The following is a 20,570-nucleotide window of genomic DNA, read 5'->3' as shown; positions in this document are numbered from 1 at the left end:
CCCCCCATGGGATATGGTCCTCACCTAACCCATTATCTCCTTTTGCCACTTGTTGGCTTGTGATTGCTTTTGCATAATTATTTATTTTAGAATTAAATAAATTGTTGCAATTGCACATGATCCCACATTGATCATGAAAAGGGGTTTCAAGTCCCCATTCTCTATAAATACCCACTTGGTTGGGATTTTGAGAATACAACCTTGAGTGGAAAAGTAAAGGTAACTCCATTGTTGAGTAAGCCTTGAAATTCGTAAAAATCTAAGTTTGTTTTGTCCGGGCCTCGACTAACCTTCGAGGCTTAGGACGCTCGGGTCGGGTCGAGGGTACGATCCGTCGGAGATCTCGTCTTTTCGGGATTTTGAAGTAAGAGCTCTATAGGAGCGAAGCACGCGTCAAAGGTATAATTCTTATCCTTAATCTTGTTTGATTAAGTTATTTATGCTTGTTTAATTGCTTTAATTAAGGGGCGGGTCTTGGTGGGTTTCTTTCCGCGTAGTGTCGGGTCACTACGAAACCCTACACCATTAAGTGGTGAGCAATGTTAATACCGGTGTGGGGGTATTCAAGCATTTTAAAATGAATAATTCGTTTTTGCAACAACCATTGATCATTTACCCAATGGAAAGTCAAACATAAATACTATCCCAAGAATCGGCGGTTAAAGACACTCTACAATTAAGGTTACTCAATTCGTCTTGTAACCTAATTTTGTACTCTTGGAAAATTTTCATGGCGGCGGAACGAACGATTTTCCTAGAGATTTTTTTATGTTGGGGTTGTAATGTTTTGTTGATGTAAGTGTTAAATGGGTCACTTTCGGAGAAAAGAAAAGGTTATTCGGCGTGTACTATCATTTTCCCTAGTTTTTCCCTATCCCTTTCATAATTGTAGGTAAAGCCGTGTGGATGGAATTGGAAAATTCTTGGCTGGGTTAGAGCACTAGCTGGTTTTGCACAACTTTTCATGTGTCTACTTAAATGTCCCGTCCCGTACTTGGATTGTGTCAAGTATATATTACCACATGTGTTACATTTTGCTTTTTTTTTGTTCTTTATTTCGCAAAAAATAATTCCAAACATCACTTTTACGACTTTTAATATGAACCATTTTACTTTCGGTTAACCATTTGTCTTGTGTGTTTTGGGGTTGGGTATTTGTAGTTTTGTGAGTTTGTTGGTTAGCAGTAGAACCGGAAGCATTAGGGGTATCTTGTGGGCTACCTTGGCTAGAATAAAAACTTTGTGGGTCAAAGTAATTAGGTGGGAATTGACCAAATTGTGGAAATTGGTTTTGTGGTGGAAATTTTGTGGAAAATTGGGCATATTCATATTATTCATGTTATATGGATGAAAATCGAAAGAACCATCGTGCCTAAATTGATCAAAGTCTTGGGGGACGTTACTGGGGTTATTGGTCGGACTTGGAATTGAGGGGCTAATTAGATTAGGTGATTCTCTATACCTATTACCACAGACAAATTGGACTTTCCTAGAGGATGATGGGTTGTTTGTGTTTGGTGATGTCATAATTAACAATAACAATAATAATAATTAATAGCAACAGTTTTAACAATAATTATAACAATAATAATAATTTCTAGCAACAATTATAACAATAATAATAATTACTAACAACAATTATAACAATAATAATAATTAATAACAAAAATTATAAGAATAATAATAATAATTAATAAGCCACTTCCACGTCACACATGTCTACCAACGATCAACTAGTTGATGCTCTTACTAAGCCACTTCCACGTCACACATGTCTACCAACCATCAACTAGTTGATGCTGTTACTAAGCCACTTCCACGTCACACATTCATTCTCTTGTTTCCAAAATTGTATTTTGAGGGGGCGTGCCGCGTGTCAAAGGATAATCAGTCAAAGATATAATTCCCCATCAATATCTTCCCTTAATCAAGCCTACAATCATGGGATTATATTTTCTGTTTATTTGATTATTATTCTCTCCTTAATTTTAGCTATTGTAATTTATATAGTCCGAGTTTCGTACCAACCGGCAGCCGCATCTTTCAATATCATTACATATTCAGGTAACTCAATTTCTTATTGAATTTAAAATGTTTTAATTTCTTATTCTTCGTGAGTTATTGGGTTGATTTTGTGACTAAGTTGTTTTTGTTATTTAATTTATCAATTTAGTGTTGGAGTTGCTTGAAATTGATGATTTGTTATATATCCTGTATAATTAGGGTTTCAAATTCATGGGAATTCTATAATTTGGCATTTCTGTTTTTTAGTTAGAAATTGATATATATTGGGCATTGCAATTGTCTATGGAAGCTGGTTTCTGAAGTTTTGTTGTGGAAACTGGTGATTTATCTTTGTTCCAAATTTTGAAGAAAGGTATCTATACCCCTACTGCTATGGATAGTATTGTAAGGGTACTAAGGGATGTTCTTTGATTAACCAAGTCTTGTGAGAGTGATTCTAATTTTGTTAGTCAGGTTTGGTCGTGATTTCTTGCAATTTAGATCTACCCATTCATCCCAATGTTGTATTTTTGTCAATTAGAGCAAGAAATTTCATCTGGATATACGGAGTATCAAATTTTGTAGGAATTTGTTAACTTTTGACCCAAATTAGGTGAAATTTTGTGACCATGATTTCTGTTAATTTGGAGATTACAAAGCAATATTATGCAACTAGTAGTCTTGTACAAAGTAATTTTTTTTAGACAAATAGTAGTCTTGTAATTGGGTATGCTCTTGTTCAATTTTACTAGCTGTGAGAAATAAATACAATTACTCAGTTTAATTATCTTGGATTGTTAATTTCCTTGCAGTATCTAACCTCCGCTCTATGGCTTGATTACTTGATTGGATTGGATTTGCTTTGCACTTAATACTATCATCGTTTGCATAATTTCTTAGCATCGAAACGAATTGAAACAAAGGATGAGAACAGGGTCTAGTAGTAGGTTGTTTAAGATTGGGAAGAAGTTTTGCTTCCCAGATGTTCCATCGAGTTGGGTTTCTAGGACTGTGGATTCCATACTGCACTTTCAAGATCACCGCCCTAAAGACCAAATATTGAAGATGGGGGGTTTTGATCATCGAACCCTGGGAAAGCCACTGCCAGACCAGATGCGGCCCCTTTGGGTACGTGATCATACTGTTAAGGATGGGTTTACGTGGTGTATGCACCATTATGATCAAGTACATGATTGTTTACATGAGCAAATAGATGACAATGAACACGAAATTCCCTTTACCAAAGGCGATCCCTTGCCCTTCGATCTTATGTCCTTGTTGTCCCCCACCACTAATGGAAACGACAGAAAGAGGGGTTACTTGGTCCGAAATGATGGCCATAGAGTTGAGATTGACACTCTTAGGGGAAAGAACATCTTGTTTTGTTGCTTTTTCGTGCCTCAGTTCTGGCTACGATCAAGGGTTTGCAATGCTATTCGTGGGATAATTACTGCATATTCTAATCTACCCAAATCCGATTATGAGATGGTTATGGTGGCTAAAATGAGACGAAACTGGGCTAATGATGAGGATGCTTTCAACCACTTCTTTTCAGCTTTTCCTTCCTCCTGGCTTGCAGTCCCTTTCTCTGACACGTTGAGTCGTGACAAAATATGCAACTCCCTTGGCCTTTTTTCGGACTCAGTGGGTCTTCTAGTAGACCACCATCAAAAGGTTGTTGAGCATAAACATCTTTTGGGGTATAATGGACTTTCCTTTCCCCCCTTTTGTGATCCTGAATTTGATTATTCTTGGTGGAAAATTCACACCCACCTACATTCAAATTTAGACTCTGAATTTGTTTTCAAGATAAATAATAATGCTGCTGGGGCTAATGATTTTGTAACTGTGGGTATAGATCTTGAGAATAAAGTCTCGGTTTTTGAACTCAAAGATAAGCTTGTGGGGTTGTATTTGTGCTATGATGGCACCTTGATTCGGACGCTCAACTTGCTTTCTCAAGAATGTAAGGCTCGGGACCAGGAATTCCACATCGTCCTCGTCTACTTACCTTACAGAGACAGCTCGGATCCACTATTGTTCCAGGAGGCTATCAATCATGTATTACATAAGCTCAAGATATCTGCTAATCCTCATTGGTGGGTTTCACCGTTCAACGACTTTGTAAGCCGCAGGCTCTTGGAAATTGGTTTAAGCTATTATCACCATGACAAAGAGGATGAACTGGTCATTTTGGACCCCAAGATGAATATTGCGGATCACTTGGGAAAATATGTTATTAACCGGTTGGGTATCAATGGATATCCCTTCACCAGGCACTCCCTTGTGCAGAAAGAATTGGAAGCGATAAGGGCAGTCACCTTAGAGTCTTTGCTGGTTTATGGGTCACGGGATTATGTTCTTCGCATGAATTTGACTAATCATAATGATATCAGCAATGGCATTGATGAAGTGCCTATAGGCGAACTGCGGGGAAAACATGTCCTTCTCTACATTGACCTAGTGGAAACGCCATCAGACACCTATTATACATTGCTTGAGTGGTACAATCAAAATAAAACAGCAAGGGTCGCTGATTTTGAAGTGGTATTCGTTCACTTTGATGGCGAAGCTAGTACATCTTTTGGTAGTCCAAAGCCAATGCCATGGTTGGTGTGCCCCTTTGACCCCCAACACACAGTTTTTGTGAAAGAAAAGATACTAATGGGCTGTACATATAAAGGTATTCTTGCAGCATTTGATAAAGATGGCCATCTCATTACATTATTTGCTAAAGATCTTCTAGACTCGTTTGGGCCTGAGGGATTCCCATCATACAATGGCTTGCACAATGAGGTGGTTCTCCTTATAGGGGATCAATATCTCCTAGAAATGGATGATTTGTTAGATAATGGCCCTGTGAAAGGCGATCTATTTGGCAGCCTTAGGTTAGAGAACAGCCTTTACTCATAATAAATGCATCTTGTCATGAATGTCACGACCTTTTCCCTAATTAAATTATTTTTCTTTCCAATTAATATTTTCTATCTATCAAGTATCTCTCTTAGCTTCTTAAGTTCCCTCAGTATTTACCTTTAATTCTTTTTTTCTATTGAATAAAACACTATTTTATAGTGGGCAGTGTTGTATTATCTTTCGTTTTGGTTTTCCTATTCTCTTTGTAGTACTTTCTAGCCTTATTGATTACTTTAATAGCAATTTTGTCACTGTAGGAGTAAAGTAGAGAAAAGATGTTTGTCAAACACTCGATAACATTCAATAATATGAATTTCCCTTGATTTGCTAATATGAGTTTGTGAAACATTGGACGAGTTCATTAACTTAATGCAACAACTTAAAGCTATTGTTCTGTATGACTGATTTGGAAAATTTTCAGCACTACATTATGTTTGAAATATTAAAGGCTTATTTTCAATCTCAGTATGGCGGGTTGAGAGTTGACTATTGTGATTGCAATCCAGAGGTATTGTACTAAACCTGAATCCTACAAGGAAACAGTTTGTGGAAATCATATGCTCAGAGGCTGTGTCATTTAGTCGTATTGCTTTTTATTTATTAACCTATTGCTTACGTTTCACAATATTGGTATTGTACGTTGTAGAAATGAATCATCGTCTGGGAAGTTCGAGTGGTTGGGTGGGATGTGACTTATAGTGCTGAGTTTGTGCCCAGCATAGAAGATACACTGTAATTATACAAATAAAAACCAAGATGACTTTAAGTGATGATCAGGTTATATCTCGAAGCTTTAAAGTAAGCAATGTTGGTAAGATCGTCCTCACGGTTGACATACCAATTGATAATAAATAGTTCATTTCCAATCTTATTAGTTCAATTGATAAATGACTTGGTCGTTAGCAATGAATGAGATGACAACTGAATTAGGACTTTACTATGTGCAGCATTGCATGTCTAGGTATTGAAAAACAGAGCAGTTGAGGCTTCAGATGAGCGACGTCCAGTGCCAGACATCAGGATCGGAGACACTGTGGCAATTAAATTGTTTAGTTTGGTTGTAATTTTTTTTCTTTATTTCTATACCATCTGTTTTTTTGCTTTTTTTTTTTCTTCCCTTTGTTCTCCAGTGCTTACTTGTGCTATGCTGATTTCTTTGGTGGTTTCAACTTTGTAGGGAGTTCCAGAAAATGGCCGTAGACTATCTATCTACAAAGGTATTGTGATCTGTGGGCAAAATGTTGGTATTCATACCACCTTCCGTACTCAGAGGATCATCGCTGGTAGTGTCGAGATTGTGTTTCCCCTGTATATATAGATGGGTTCCTTGTGCTTGGTTTATGATTTCTTATCACTGTCAATTTTGCTCTGCAATGGGGGTGAGGAAGGGAACTAAGCTACTCATACTGCTTCATACTTCATGCTTGGTTTATGGACTTAAGTGATAGCAGCTATATTGAGAAACCTTGATCTTGGAAGCTGTCAAAATTAGTTTGTATGCTTAGTTGTACGAAGTATAAGACTTAAATTGCATCAATAAAATTTTGTCTGACAGTTCATCAGTCTCAAAACCTTTTTGATCTAGATTGTTCTAAGTTTCTAACTGAATGATGTATGATAGGTTTTTTACGAAGCCAATTCAGAGCTGGATACAGACAATGCGGTACACTTTATATCTGCTCTCCCCTTTCTCTCTTCATATATTAGACATATCCAATTCTACCATTTTAGTTTGATTGTTAGTGTGGTGTTTCATTTGTTAGAATTTCTGGGTGGCAGATGGTGTTTGCACACTTTATTGCTCAAGTTTTACTCTCTCTCTCTTTCTTTTTGTGGTGCTTACACTGCTTAGTTGGTGATTATGTAAAGGGAATACTCAGTAGTTAGATGGGTGTTTGATTTATTTGATTCGTAATTGAATTCAATTTAATATGATTAGCTTATATTGTAGTAATGTACTTTGATTTTGTTGTTTCTTGTGCTTTTCTGTATGTGCAAGCAACTTTGTGTTTGCAGATAACTTTTGTGACAGTAAAGAGGGTTGGTGACAGTAACTTTGTGCTTGAATCTACTTAGTTTAATACCAAAATTCTAGAATAAAAGGTGGCTGCTACTATTAGGCTCATATTATGTAGCAATTGATGGAATTTGTGAGGGATCATGTAATTTCATCAAATAAGTTTTCAGTCACGATTTGCACATCCACCATGTGAAATCAGTATATTATTGACAAACTGATTTATGAATTTATGTGGACATTGTGGAATGTAATGTTTTCTTGCGATTAGAGGGTGCTAAATACAAATCATTTGACAAGAAAAGATAATGATTAGAGCAAAATTTGCTGATTAGAATAAAAGGATTATGATGAGAAGAATATTCAAGTATAAGTCTTTGATAGCAGGGAATCTCCTTTTGTGTGTGTGTGTTTTCTAATTTGAGTTAAATTTGCTATATTTCTATGAATATAGATGATTATTGAGATTTTGGATTCTAAGGTTTTGTTTTAGTATTGGGGTTGTTTGGTCTGTTGTGGTGTATGCTTGGGAATTAACAATGCTCGAATGTGTTGTACTCGTAACTAAGATGTAGGAGTACTAGTTCTTGGTCATTTGGTGGTATAACAAAACTGAGGGTCTCAGAATAAGAAAGCATGCTTATATGCAGCAAGCATGGCAGCCATTTACTGATGGCTTTGGAGGGAAAGAATTATTGCTCCCACGGAAATATCAAATACGAAGCAATAGAGTAACTAGCTTAGGCCGCCTGAAATCATGAAGTGGTGGTACTAATCATTAAGCACAAATGTACAGTATAGAATGTGGCTGCCGAATAGTTTTAGGCGTTGCGTGATCTGATTGTAATTAGGTAATAATACAATTAAACTAAAAAAGAGGAAAAAAAAAATGTCTATCATTTTCTACAACTACATAATACTCTGTAGATGCATAGAAGCCTTGTATGATCAACCATAAAATGAATAGAGGCTTTGTAGAGGCTTTGATGCATAGAGGTTACACTAAAAATGAGTAGACGATGTGATTAGGCTTCATGATTAATCATTCAGATTAAATCTCAAATCAAACAATGGAGCAAAACTACAGAGCATTACGTATACTTATTTAGCTTATTGGACACTTCTATATGTTAATGTGCCTTTGATAAATGATGGAGAGATTTCTTTTGATGAATCTTTTAAATTGTGATATTATAATCTCACACTATCCTTCATTCCTTAACCACCCCCCTCTCTCTCCTCAACATTTCAGCAACCATATCACCACCCTCTCTCTCTCTCTCATCAACTCCTCATCCTCTCACTTCTTATCCACCACAACCACCACACTTTCCCTCTTCCAGCAAAGACCGCCGCCACCACACTCCCTCTTCCAGCAAAAACCGCCGCCACACTCCCCAAGTTTTCGCCTATTCACGACTCCTCTCTCTTACCACCACTGACTTTTCTGTGGTTGTGGTTGTGGTTGTGGTTGTGGTTGTGCTTGGGTTTGGGTTTGGGTTTGTGGTTGTGCTTGAATTTTTGGTTTGTGGTTGTGGTAGTGGTTGTTTTGGATTAAGGGTGTTTCCTGTGTTTTTCTTGGTGGTGGGGTGGTGTCGGTAGATCCAATGGTGGTGGCGGTGGCGCTATGGTGGTGTTGGTGGATTCGATGGTGGTGGTGGTGCTGTGGTGGTGTCAGTTGATTCGGTGGTGTAGTGGTGGTTGGAGTAGACTAGTTAGTTTACTAATTATATCTTAAGATATACCCCTCAACCTACTTAATCACTCACCCACTAAATTGCATGGGGAACCGTAAAAAAAGTGTGGTGTAAAAAAAACGGAGGAAGTATATTTATTGAGGACAATTTTCCAAAGTAAGGCAATTTCACAAACTAAGTACCAAAGAAGACGCATGGCCAAACTATTTACCAAACTAAGCTTCTGGGGTAAAACGCTGATCGAGTCAGTGTTTTTTTATCCCTGATTTTTTTAAAAAAACAAAGTATAAAACGCAGCCTCAGTCAACGTTTTACATGTTTTACTTTTTTTTAAACATTTCGTAATTTCTGTTTTTAAAAAATAAAACAATAAAAAAAAAATAATTCAAATACAGTAGCGTTTTAACTTTTAACGTATTTTTTTTTTTAATTTTTGTAATTTCTGATTTAAAAAACAAAAAAAAAATGCCGTTCTCATTCAGTGTTTCTTGGGTATTATCTTCCCAGAATCGAATTTGATAGCTCACTTCACTCAAATTCTCACACTCTCACTGTCTCTCTCACTAACGGAGACCCCATACACTTTCACTCTCAGCCGCTGCATTCACGCTGCCGCTGCCGCCTCCGCTGCTGCCGCCGGTCGCTGTTGCTGCTACCTTCCGTCACACCCACACTCTCTCACTCACTCACTCAATTTTGTGGTAAACCCTAAATTCATATTAGTGTAATGTTGATAATTGATCTTAATTGTGGTTAATTGTTGTAAATTGTAGCAAATTGTTGTAAATTGTATGAAATTGTTGCTAATTATTAATGAAAATGTGGTAAATTGTTGATAATTATTGATGGTAATGTGGTACATTGTTGATGAAATTGTTGATGGTAATGTGGTACATTTATGTGAAATAAGATGGCCTTGTTTCATTGTTGTCATATTGGCTAGACATGTAGGTCCTTCTTGAATTGTGATATCACTATCCACTATTGAAGCTATGTATGGTTCAATTAGGTTTTTTTTACCTCGCTCTAGATTTCAATTATCTTAAAATGTATTTTGGTTGTTATGTAGAATATGGCTGCGCAAAATGTAGTTTTGTTATGCCGGTGGGGAGGTGAAATTATGTTTGTTGGACCAAATGTCGTGTATAATGGAGGAAATATGGAACCACTAACACTTGAACCGGACATGACTTTCAATGATTTGATAAACCGGGATAACTGTGTCGCTGAAGTACTATCTACTGATCACCCTCACTTGGGTTCGTCCATAATATGTGAGTATGTGAAGTCCTTTGTGCAGAAAGATCCGTCCCTGAAAGTTGAATTCATTCAGGATCTTATCTCCAAGCAATTTCATTTTGATGTTCTGTATCGAAGAGCATGGTATGCCAAGGAGAAAGCTATAGCTGAAATATTTGGGGATTGGGAGAGTTCTTACGGCAGACTTCTACAGTTCATGCAAGCACTCCAACAGTCAAACCCGGGAACCGTTGTTGTATGGAAACACAAAGCTCTAGTGGATGGTCCGTACTACAACAACATGGAAGTGTTTGAACGAGTGTTTTGGGCCTTCAGTCCTTGTATCGATGGTTTTAAACATTGTATGCCTGTTATCTATATCGATGGTTCATTCATGGGGTAAGACTTTAGAGATCCAAGTTTATTACTCTTTGTGTCAGCTATGATGATTATGGTGTTTTGTTTATTACCTTTTTCTAATTGCTATATCCATTTTTGTGAGCTGTGAATTATTTGTGTGAACTTTTTTTCCCTGTTTCTCTCTTATGTATGTATATGTATGTAAATTTCGGTTTTTGACTATTTATTTTTTATAATTGGAGGCCAAAATTTCTTTTTTCATAATTGCATGTGTTTATGTGCGTTGTTGTATATGGCTCATTAGCTAGCTGCTTTGGGATTGGTTTAAATGTGTTTATGCTTTCAGAATTTGTAGCTCTGAATCTTGATGGGATATGATGACTAGCACTGCATATACGTTGGACTTGATCAAACTGGAACAGTTTTATTACAATCAAATACAGAACTCACATCTATGTCCATCTACATGTAGTCATTTACCTTTTATGGCTGTATTTTGTGTTTATGCTTTTTTCACATGAGTATATTTATTTATGAATCCTGGACAATACCCATTCCTTGTACCAGCAACTAAGCAATCTCAAGAAACTTTCTTTTGTTATTTCCTTTGTATTTAGTGCCATGTTTTTATTTTCCAGCTTTCTTTCCACTCAACTGGTAAAAAAATTAAATAAAGACTTGTGATAATTTCTTTGTTGGTTATCCATGACTTTTTACGCAGTAAAATACCATATCTTTTTGAAGAACATAAGGTGTTTAATAACTATGTTTGCTTATACATAAGGCAAGCTCAAACATATTTATGAGCTTTATCAAAAGCTTAATTTTGCTAAGTTAATTGAGCTTGCAATGTTAAACTTCAACAAGTTAGTACTTACTCAAATTAAATTTGCACAACCCCTTCTTAAAATCAAGTTTTTTCACCTTCATGCAGCTCTGTATGCACTATGCAGTAGGAAATTTAAAATTCGGATTGCACTTTTAGCTTTAATTTCTCCCTAATGCTCCCTGCTTCTTGAATGGACTCACTAGCAAACTAGACACTAATTACAACTTTAAATTATATGCTGCCCCCTTTTTCCTACTCCTTATTTTTGCTGCCCTCCTTTTGCTACTCTCGTGCTGTCATCACTACCCTCCTGCTCCCTCCCTTCTGCTGCACCCCTTTTGCTGCTGCCCCCTTATGGGAAGAGTGCTCTTGAGTGGGAACTGGTTGTACAGGTTGTTTTGTTTATTGTTTATGTTTACATTGATCTCCATGAGTAGCTTAGGTGATGTATGCCTTATGGACTGTGTGGAATCCTGTAATTGAGAAGAATGTATTTGTGTTTTCATGTGTGGTGTAGTCTTATCAGACAATTTTGTTTTATTTAAAGCTTGCATAAGGTGGATTGTTTAACATGTTTGTCCGCACTCATGCATTTGCTATTTAAGTATATGAAACTTGGCCGATTAGGTTGTAGGTATATGGATTAGACATTGATGGGTTAGGCATTTTTACTCCAATGTGCTCTCCTATTTACTATTTAGTTAAAGAAGTCACCCAAAGCCTTTAGATTTAACATAAATTATTAGAAATTACTGTTATTCAATCTTTGAGATGTGTATCATTGTCTGTGTGTGTGACTAATAGTTGCATTGAGGGCTTTAAAAGAGGCTTAGAAGTCTGGGTCTGAATACGTAATTCATATGAGAAGGGTTTGAGGCAAGCAGTTTCTGCAAATATGCTTTATCTTGATTTGTATTGTTTATTTGATGGTGGCTCTTAAAACACTCACTAGTAGAAAAAATGAATAAGGCACCGCAGCTTTCGCACCGGTTATTACAAAACCGGTCAAAAAGTGAGTAAATCGCACCGGTTCAGTTCGAACCGGTGCGAAAACTCTTGTTTTTTTTTTTAAAAAAAAACCCGGTTATAATTTAACCTTCTTTCTTTTTCTTGAAACCCCTCGATCTGTCCTCCTCTCTCATTCTCTCTCCTCCATTGAAGCGTACTCACTGCCTCTCTCTCCTTTCCTTTCTTCTCTTTTTCGATCGCCTTATTACGACCTATGCACCCTTCCCCGGTTTCATTGTGGAGCTCTTCAGTTGTGCTCCATCAATCAAGGTTTTCCTCTTTCTTCTTTTTCAGTTGCATTCGATCTTAGGGTTTTGTTTGTTTTTAACTTGAGGTGCTTTTTAGGGTTTTGTTTGGCGGTGGTGGCTGTGGTGGCCTTATTGCGACCTAAAATCGTTGGCTTCATCTTCTTTTGTCGAATACTCTTCATGGTGGCGCAATTGCGTCTTTGGTGGATTTGGTGGGTTCGGCTATTGCGCAATTGCGAATACTCTTCCTTTTTTCTGGGTTTGTAATGAAATTTTTGGCTTTGTTTGTGTTTTTTTTTATGAAATTATCTTGTGGGTTGTTTTGTTTTGATGTTTTTTTTTTATGGGTATCTTCTATTTTCCTGTTTTTTCTCCTTAATCTGATTATGGTTTGATTAATATGATTTTTGGACCTTAAATTTTTGGTTTATAATGTTTTGCTTTGATTTCATCTTATAGTGTTAAGAAATCCGGCAAATTTCGGAAGGAAATTTGTAATTTCATGAATATCATCAACTTTAGCATAAGTTTGATTAAGCTTGATGTCTTTGTGAATTTTGAGAATGCTTGTGATAAGGGTAATCCTACTTTTTTTTATATTTCTTGAGGTGTTTATTTTCCTGGATTCTTAGTTTGTTTACTGGTCTTTTTGGTTGATTGGCTTTCTGTTGAACTTGATGAAGTTGTTCATATTTACATTGTTTCATATGATACGTAGAATTATTATGGGATTCGTAGAATACACATAAAGTTGTAGAGGGTAGGTTGTTGTGCAAGTTTCACCTATGAACAAGATATTTCCTTTCTTCAGCTTAAGAGCTTTGCAACGAGTGGTCTTATATGCAATTCAAATGATTAGAGAGGAAGGTGAAAATTAGCATTCAAGGTAGTAAGACAAAGCCTTTTCTATTCAATGTGATAACACAGTGAGCAATTCTTTCAACTTGGAAGCAAAATCTCAAAAGTGTAGCACAAAGTAACCTTCTGTTTGGGTATAATTAGTAGGAATGGTCAGCCTATAGTTACCTTGTGCTCAGTATTGGGAAGATTTGGACTTGACTGACCACAATTATCTGATGCTCTGTTGAGAATTGCTAGTAAAGAGGGGTTCCATGGAATGTTGGAGTAGTTGTGACAACATACAACATGATTGCTTTTGATGGTAAACGTTCTGAAGAATCTGAGAAGATTATTGAAGAAATAAGAAATAGAGATGGGGATTACTTCTCATGGATGAGGTAACTACTTGTGTTGAAGGACCTTGGGCATTTTTGGGTGATAATGACCTTGAAGTTTAAGGGAAACATGTCTAACTTCCCCTTATTTAATCTGATGTTGCATGGGTGCATGTCGTTCCTGCTCAGATGTTTCGGAAAGTTATCAGCACTACAAAATCGCATTGCAAACTTGGGCTTATGCAACGGACTACGTGGATTGAGTAGGAATTGACACAGTTCAAGGGATAATTAGAGAGAAGGACGGATTGATTGATAGTAGGAAATACAAAATTAGTGACTTTAGGCCACAAGTCTCCAAGTCCCAGGCTACAATTTTCTGAATGCCTTTCTCTCTCCTAAACTTCTCGTATATATAGGACTATACTAACTAGCTTGAATTACTACATGTACTACCATTCGTCTTTTTCCCAAAAGCAAGCATTAATTTAAAGGAGACTAATAGGATACCAACGGTTACAGCTCTGTGGAGTTGCAGGCTGCTGTTGTGGGTGGAGAGTGCTCCCTTGCCCCTGTTGCTGCTGTGTCAGGTTGCAGCTGTTATGGGTGGAGAGTGCTCCCCTGCCCTTGTTGCTGCTGTGTTTTTCTTCTTCCTTCTGCTGTAAGTGTAGAGTAGTGGTGGTGTGGGTTGGCTCATGACATTACCCACCCCCAAAAGACACACCTTGTCCTCAAGGTGGAAGTCAGGGAACCGTAACTTAATCGTCTCCTCCTCCTCCCAAGTAGCCTCCACTTCTGGCAGGTCTTTCCATTTGATAAGGACTTCTCGGGCCCCACCTCGCTCCTTTGCCCGTCGAATGGCTATCACAGATTCGGGTTCCACCCTTAATTCTAACTCCGGGGTCACCTGATCTGGAATGGAAGGTGAACTTGGCAGGCTCCCTATAGCTCGCTTCAATTGTGACACATGGAAGACAGGGTGAATACGGCATTGACTAGGCAATTGTAGCTTGTAGGCCACCTTCCCTACTCTCTGAATTACTTCAAACGGCCCGTAGTATCTGGCTGCTAGCTTCTCGAAAGGACGTTTGGCGAGTGACCTTTGGCGATATGGTTGGAGTTTGAGGAACACAAAGTCACCCACATTGAAATTCTCTTCTCTTCTCTTCGAGTCAGCCCCCTGCTTCATCACTTGCTGTGCCTTTAATAGATTAAGGCGTAACTCGTCTAAGATCATGTCCCTCTCTCGGAGCATCTCCTCTAGGCTATCAACTGGTGTCTGACCAGCACTCACCCTCAACAACCGTGGTGGGTCTCTGCCATACACAGCCCATAAAGGGGTCATTTGAGTAGATGAGTGGACTGCCGTGTTATATGAATATTCAGCCCAAGGGAGCCACCTTGCCCATGCCCTTGGCTGCTCCCCCGCAAAGCAACGGAGGTAGGTCTCAAGAATTTTATTGACCACTTTTGTCTGACCGTCGGTTTGAGGGTGAAAAGAGGTGCTTCTTTTCAATTCTGTCTCCTGCAACTTGAAGAGTTCGCGCCAAAACACACTTAAGAAGACCCGGTCTCGATCTGAGATAATACTTCCCGGAAACCCGTGCAGTCTCACCACCTCCCTGATGAAGTGGTCAGCCACCACTGCCGCTGTAAATGGGTGTTTGAGCCCAATAAAATTGGCGTACTTGGTGAGGCGGTCCACCACTACCAAGACCACGTCCACTCCTCTTGACTTCAGAAGTCCTTCGATAAAGTCCAGGGTGATATCTTCCCATACTGCTCTGGGAACAGGAAGGGGTTGCAACAGCCCCGCCGGACTTTGTTGAGAGTGTTTGTTCTGCTGGCATGTCGTACACTCCCTCACATACTTAGCCACGTCACGCCTCATCCCCTGCCAAAAACACTCGGCATCCATTCTTAGATATGTCTTCGTTTCCCCTACGTGCCCTGCTTCTGGTGAGTCATGGTAAACCCGAAATGGTGCTGGCTTAAACTTTGAAATTTTTGGAATCAACATCGTCCCTTATAGAAGAGTTCCTGATGATCGATGGTGAACCTAGAAACTTCCCTTCCCCCGTCCAGGTCTTGCCTCACCTTTAGTAGCAACTTATCTTCTTCAATCTCCTTCTCCAACTCCCCCCAATCCACCGTATGTTTGGTGAGCATGGCCCCTAACTCCGTACCTTCCTCGCCCCTTCGTGAGAGGGCGTCAGCCACTCAATTTGCTACCCCAGGTTTATACTGTATTTCGAAATCGAAACCGATGAGTTTCCGTATCCACCGTTGATATTCCATCCCCACCTCTCGCTGTTGAGATATGAACCTCAAGCTCTGCTGATCACTCCTAACTACAAACCTCCTGCCCAGCAGATAATGCTTCCACTTTTGCACCGATAAACACACCGCCATCAACTCTTTTTCATAGATTGATTTACTCTGACCACCAGGCCCCAACATCTTGCTAAAGAAAGCAATCGGCCTTCCCTCCTGCATCAGAACCGCTCCTTGCCCAAAACCCGATGCATCCGACTCCACCACGAACATTTTAGCAAAGTCTGGCATGGCTAATACGGGGGCACTACTCATGGCCTTCTTGAGCTCTTCAAAGGTTGTGGTAGCTTCTGAGCCCCACTTAAAATTGTCCTTCTTTAGTTGCTCAGTAAGTGGATGAGCTATATAAGCGTATTGGGCTATAAATTTTCTGTAGTAGCCTGTCAGGCCCAGAACCCCCTCAAATCCCTTAGTGTTCTGGGTATGGGCCAATTTATCATGGCTGAGATTTTCTCCTGGTCCACAGCCACCCCTTCTTTAGAAATAATATGGCCCAAGTAAGCTACCCTTTCCCTTCCAAACTCACATTTTTTTCGATTAGCAAACAGTTGGTGGTCCTTGAGAGTGGCCAGTACAGCCTGCAAATGTTTCACATGCTCCTCCCTACTAGCACTATACACTAGAATGTCATCAAAAAATACAAGTACAAATTTGCGTAAATAAGGTCGAAATACCTCGTTCATCAAGGATTGGAACGTAGCCGGGGCATTTGTGAGACCAAAAGGCATCACAAGGAATTCGTAGTGACCCTCATGAGTACGGAACGCCGTTTTGTGGGTATCTTCCGGCTTCACTCGAATTTGATGATAACCGGCTTTAAGGTCTAGCTTGGAGTACACTTGAGCTCCATACAACTCATCCAATAATTCATCAATCACCGGTATGGGGTATTTGTCGGGAACGGTTTCTTTGTTCAATGCTCTATAGTCAACACAAAAACGCCACGAGCCATCCTTCTTTTTGACCAAAAGGACTGGACTCGAGAAGGGGCTAGTAGATGGACGGATAATCCCGGCCGTCAACATTTCCCTATGAGTTTTTCAATCTCATCTTTCTGAAATTGGGGGTACCGATAGGGCCGGACACTTACTGGATTGGTACCCTCCTTGAGGATGATACTGTGCTCGTGCCCCCTCTTGGGTGGCAACCCTTCCGTCGTCTCAAACACCGCAGCATACTCCTCCATCACTTCCTGTAGAAATTCTGGAACTTCCGTACCATTCGCCTCCTTCTCAGTGTCCTTCCTAATTTCCTCTAACTAGCATAGCTCCACTAACACTCCCGTTTGTTCCTTCCTGAGAGTCCTAATCATGGACTTCAAGGTGACCCCCGTTCTTGCTAGTGAGGGATCTCCCCTGATAGTTACAGTCTCGCCGTCCCGCTCAAAACTCATCTCTTGAGTTTTCCTGTTGGTTAACACTGAGCCCAGCTTCTCTAACCACTGAATGCCAAGGATGACATCGGCGTTTCCCAATTGAAGAGGTAAAAAATCTTCTGTCACTTCCACCCCGTCACCCAGGCCCAACCTTACGCCACAACATTGACCTCGACCTTTCACTGCCTCGCCATTGCCCAACGACACCCCAAAGGTTCCCTCCTCGGTCACCGTAATCCCAAGCTTTTCTACTGTGTGAAGTGATATAAAGTTGTGTGTGGCCCCGGGGTCGATCATGACCACCACATCTAGCCCACCGATTTTCCCCACCAGCTTCATGGTCTTCGGATTCGTGATCCCCACTAGAGAATTTATGGATATCACCGCTGGCCACTCCTCTTCCTCTTCCGGAGCCTCCATCGCCGCTAATTCCCCATCACCCTCCTGCTCTTCTTCTTCTACAAGAAGCACGCTTAGTTCCCTGGATTTACACTTGTGTCCGATTCCCCACCTCTCATCACACCAGAAGCACAGCCCCTTGGCTTTCTTATCTTGCAGCTCCTTCTCCGTTAGGCGTCGCACCTCCCTTGTAAATCTGGTGGAGCTTGCGCTTGTTCTGTTTTGTGAAGGAGAAGTTGGCTGGAATTTCGCTGATCCACTAGAACTTTGAGCAGGCCCCTTAAAAGATGTGGGTTGTTGAGAGTGTGAGTGGGCCGGCCCACTTCCGCCACTAAATAAGGTAGATGCTGGAGTTTGGTTAAAATAAGAGAAGGGCCCAGGCTTAGTGAAACCGGCTCCCGTTTTCTTTTGCCCACTAACCCGGTTTCTTTCTTCAACCCGAGTAGCCAGATCCATAGCCTGTTCCAAAGTTAACGGGTTGAGCATTCGTATTTCAGCCCGAATGTCCTCCTTCAACCCATTGACAAAATGCCCCTTCATCAAGCTCTCCAGCACATCCATCAATGGAGTCGCCTTCTCAATAAAGGCCCGCCGATAATCCGCGACTGTGGTGGTGTGGGTGACGGCCAGCCACTGATCATGAAGGGTTCCAGAGTTTGCCGGACGGAATTGGCGTAACACACGCTCCTTCAACTCCTCCCAGTTACGAACCGGTCGCCGGCGACTCTCCTATTGGTACCACTGGAGAGCGTCGCCCTCCATGGAAACCACCGCAGCTTGTATCTTCTCGTGCTCTGACAGCCGGTAAAAATGGAAGTATTGTTTGCCCCTTAGGATCCATCCATCAGGATCGGTTCCTTGAAACAACGGCATTTCCAATTTACGGTACTTCCAATTTCCCCTTCCCTCTTGCTGTTCTCGGCTGTCACCCTCGTCCTCCATTCTGAACCTCCCAATATTAAACCCTATTCGCTCGTTTCTGATTCTACCGGCGTCGGAAAACTGTTCTTCCCCCTCGCCAATAGAGTTCTTCCCCAGGTCCCTCACCCTATTCATCATTCCTCTCATCTCTTCAAAGAACTTCTCCTGGCCGCTCATTAAGAGTGAGATTTTCCCATTCTGGTCTTCTCTGAAGCGACTCAGCCTTCCTTCCATTCTCTGGCTGGCATCTTCTATGGCTTCCTGATCCTTCCTCGCCTCCTCTTCCTGATTTTTGCTGAACTGTTCGGTGAGTGACCGTTGGAGGTTCTCCATGCTTTCCGCAATTGTCCTGGCAACAATTTGTTGGATGGAGTTCTCGCCCCCATCCACCTTTGAGACTATTTCTGCAATGTGCTCTTCTAAAGCCTCAATTCGTTGGGTGTGTGTTCCGGTTGCCGGGGCCATGGCTGCTCTGATACCAATTGCAACGGACTACGTGGATTGAGTAGGAATTGACACAGTTCAAGGGATAATTAGAGAGAAGGACGGATTGATTGATAGTAGGAAATACAAAATTAGTGACTTTAGGCCACAAGTCTCCAAGTCCCAGGCTACAATTTTTTGAATGCCTTTCTCTCTCCTAAACTTCTCATATATATAGGACTATACTAACTAGCTTCAATTACTACATGTACTACCATTCGTCTTTTTCCCAAAAGCATGAATTAATTTAAAGGAGACTAATAGGACACCAACGGTTACAGCTCTGTGGAGTTGCAGGCTGCTGTTGTGGGTGGAGAGTGCTCCCTTGCCCCTGTTGCTGCTGTGTCAGGTTGCTGTTATGGGTGGGGAGTGCTCCCCTGCCCTTGTTGCTGCTGTGTTTGTCTTCTTCCTTCTGCTGTAAGTGTAGAGTAGTGGTGGTGTGGGTTGGCTCATGACAGCTTACTGGTATTTACTTTTGCTATGATTTTATTCATGCTATTTATTTGTTGAGTCGATTTGTCGACTATACATAGTTGAAAAAGTGACCTGTTTTTTTTTCACGTGCCTACAACCTGCCTATGCGTTTTCCTTTGTTTTCCTATTGTGTGCTTACTAGAGGATATTCATGGCAAAATTTTGTTGTTTTCTGTGTAATTGGAGTAGTTATGTGATGTTAATTCCCAGCGTGTATGTTTCCTGCTTTTGTTACAAGCGAATTATTTATTATGTTGTCAGCATTTCAAGTTGAGTGTTTATCTGAAATCTTTCTATCTTGTTTTAGGTACCATTGGATTAGACGCAAAGGACGGCCTGCAGCGAGAGAGATTGCAGAGCTATCTTGTTTTAGGTACCATTGGAGTAGTCGGGACTATTATCAGAGCTATGCAGGTATTGACTTTACTTACTTAATTTTCTTCCTGATTTTTTGTATCTTGTAAGTTCTTGGTATAGTTATATGTCATCCTATGGGTAAACTGAAATCTCTCTTGCGCTGAAGGCCAATGAATTAGTGACTGATGTTTGCTCAATTATATATGACTTTTGCACTTATATTATAAACATGACTGCTTACTTTTGTTAATGAGATAAAGGTACAGGAACCTGTGGCTCTTTCTAATGTCTTTTCAATTCATATATTTGTCTTCCTAATGGCCTCCTGTTGTTATTCTGCGTGTAAATTTAATAAGACTTAATGACCATGTTCCATGTTGATTTCCTGATTTTCATTAGTTTTTATTGTTTTGACTTGGCTGTTCATCATAGGTGTTCCAAAATTACCAAACCTTCCTGTAGAATTATAAATGCTATATACTCATTGGGTAGTAAGTGAAGCTAGATGATGATGCATAACTGTAATCTTGGCTGTTCATCATTTTGGCTATGCAGATCTAGCTACATGACCTAAATTTTTGTTTTGTTAAATAACCTTGTGTCAATCAAGACATTGTCTTCAAATTAGAGAATTCCCAGCCCAAATTTTATTAGCTCATGGCATGGACTATGCTGACATAGCTACATTATTCTGGTTATGTTCAATATCTTGTATGATCCAAATTCAGCAGCTT

At 39.9% G+C, this 20,570-nt stretch overlaps 1 protein-coding gene across 1 annotated transcript; it reads left to right on the top strand.

Moving 5' to 3' along the window:
* The first annotated feature begins 1,852 nt into the window (after nucleotides 1–1,852).
* Nucleotides 1,853–5,020, top strand: LOC110709534 (probable nucleoredoxin 1). Its single transcript, XM_021887753.1, has 2 exons — nucleotides 1,853–2,064; nucleotides 2,817–5,020. Exon 2 carries the CDS (start codon nucleotides 2,929–2,931, stop codon nucleotides 4,915–4,917), a length of 1,989 nt encoding a protein of 662 aa, XP_021743445.1. The 5' UTR covers nucleotides 1,853–2,064; nucleotides 2,817–2,928; the 3' UTR covers nucleotides 4,918–5,020.
* Nucleotides 5,021–20,570: the final 15,550 nt, after the last annotated feature.

Source organism: Chenopodium quinoa, unplaced genomic scaffold (genome assembly GCF_001683475.1).
Source record: "Chenopodium quinoa cultivar QQ74 unplaced genomic scaffold, ASM168347v1, whole genome shotgun sequence".
In the NCBI taxonomy this organism is placed as follows: domain Eukaryota; kingdom Viridiplantae; phylum Streptophyta; class Magnoliopsida; order Caryophyllales; family Amaranthaceae; genus Chenopodium; species Chenopodium quinoa.
The sequence above is the reverse complement of the archived record's forward strand: the minus strand, read 5'-3'. Positions and strand labels throughout refer to the sequence as shown.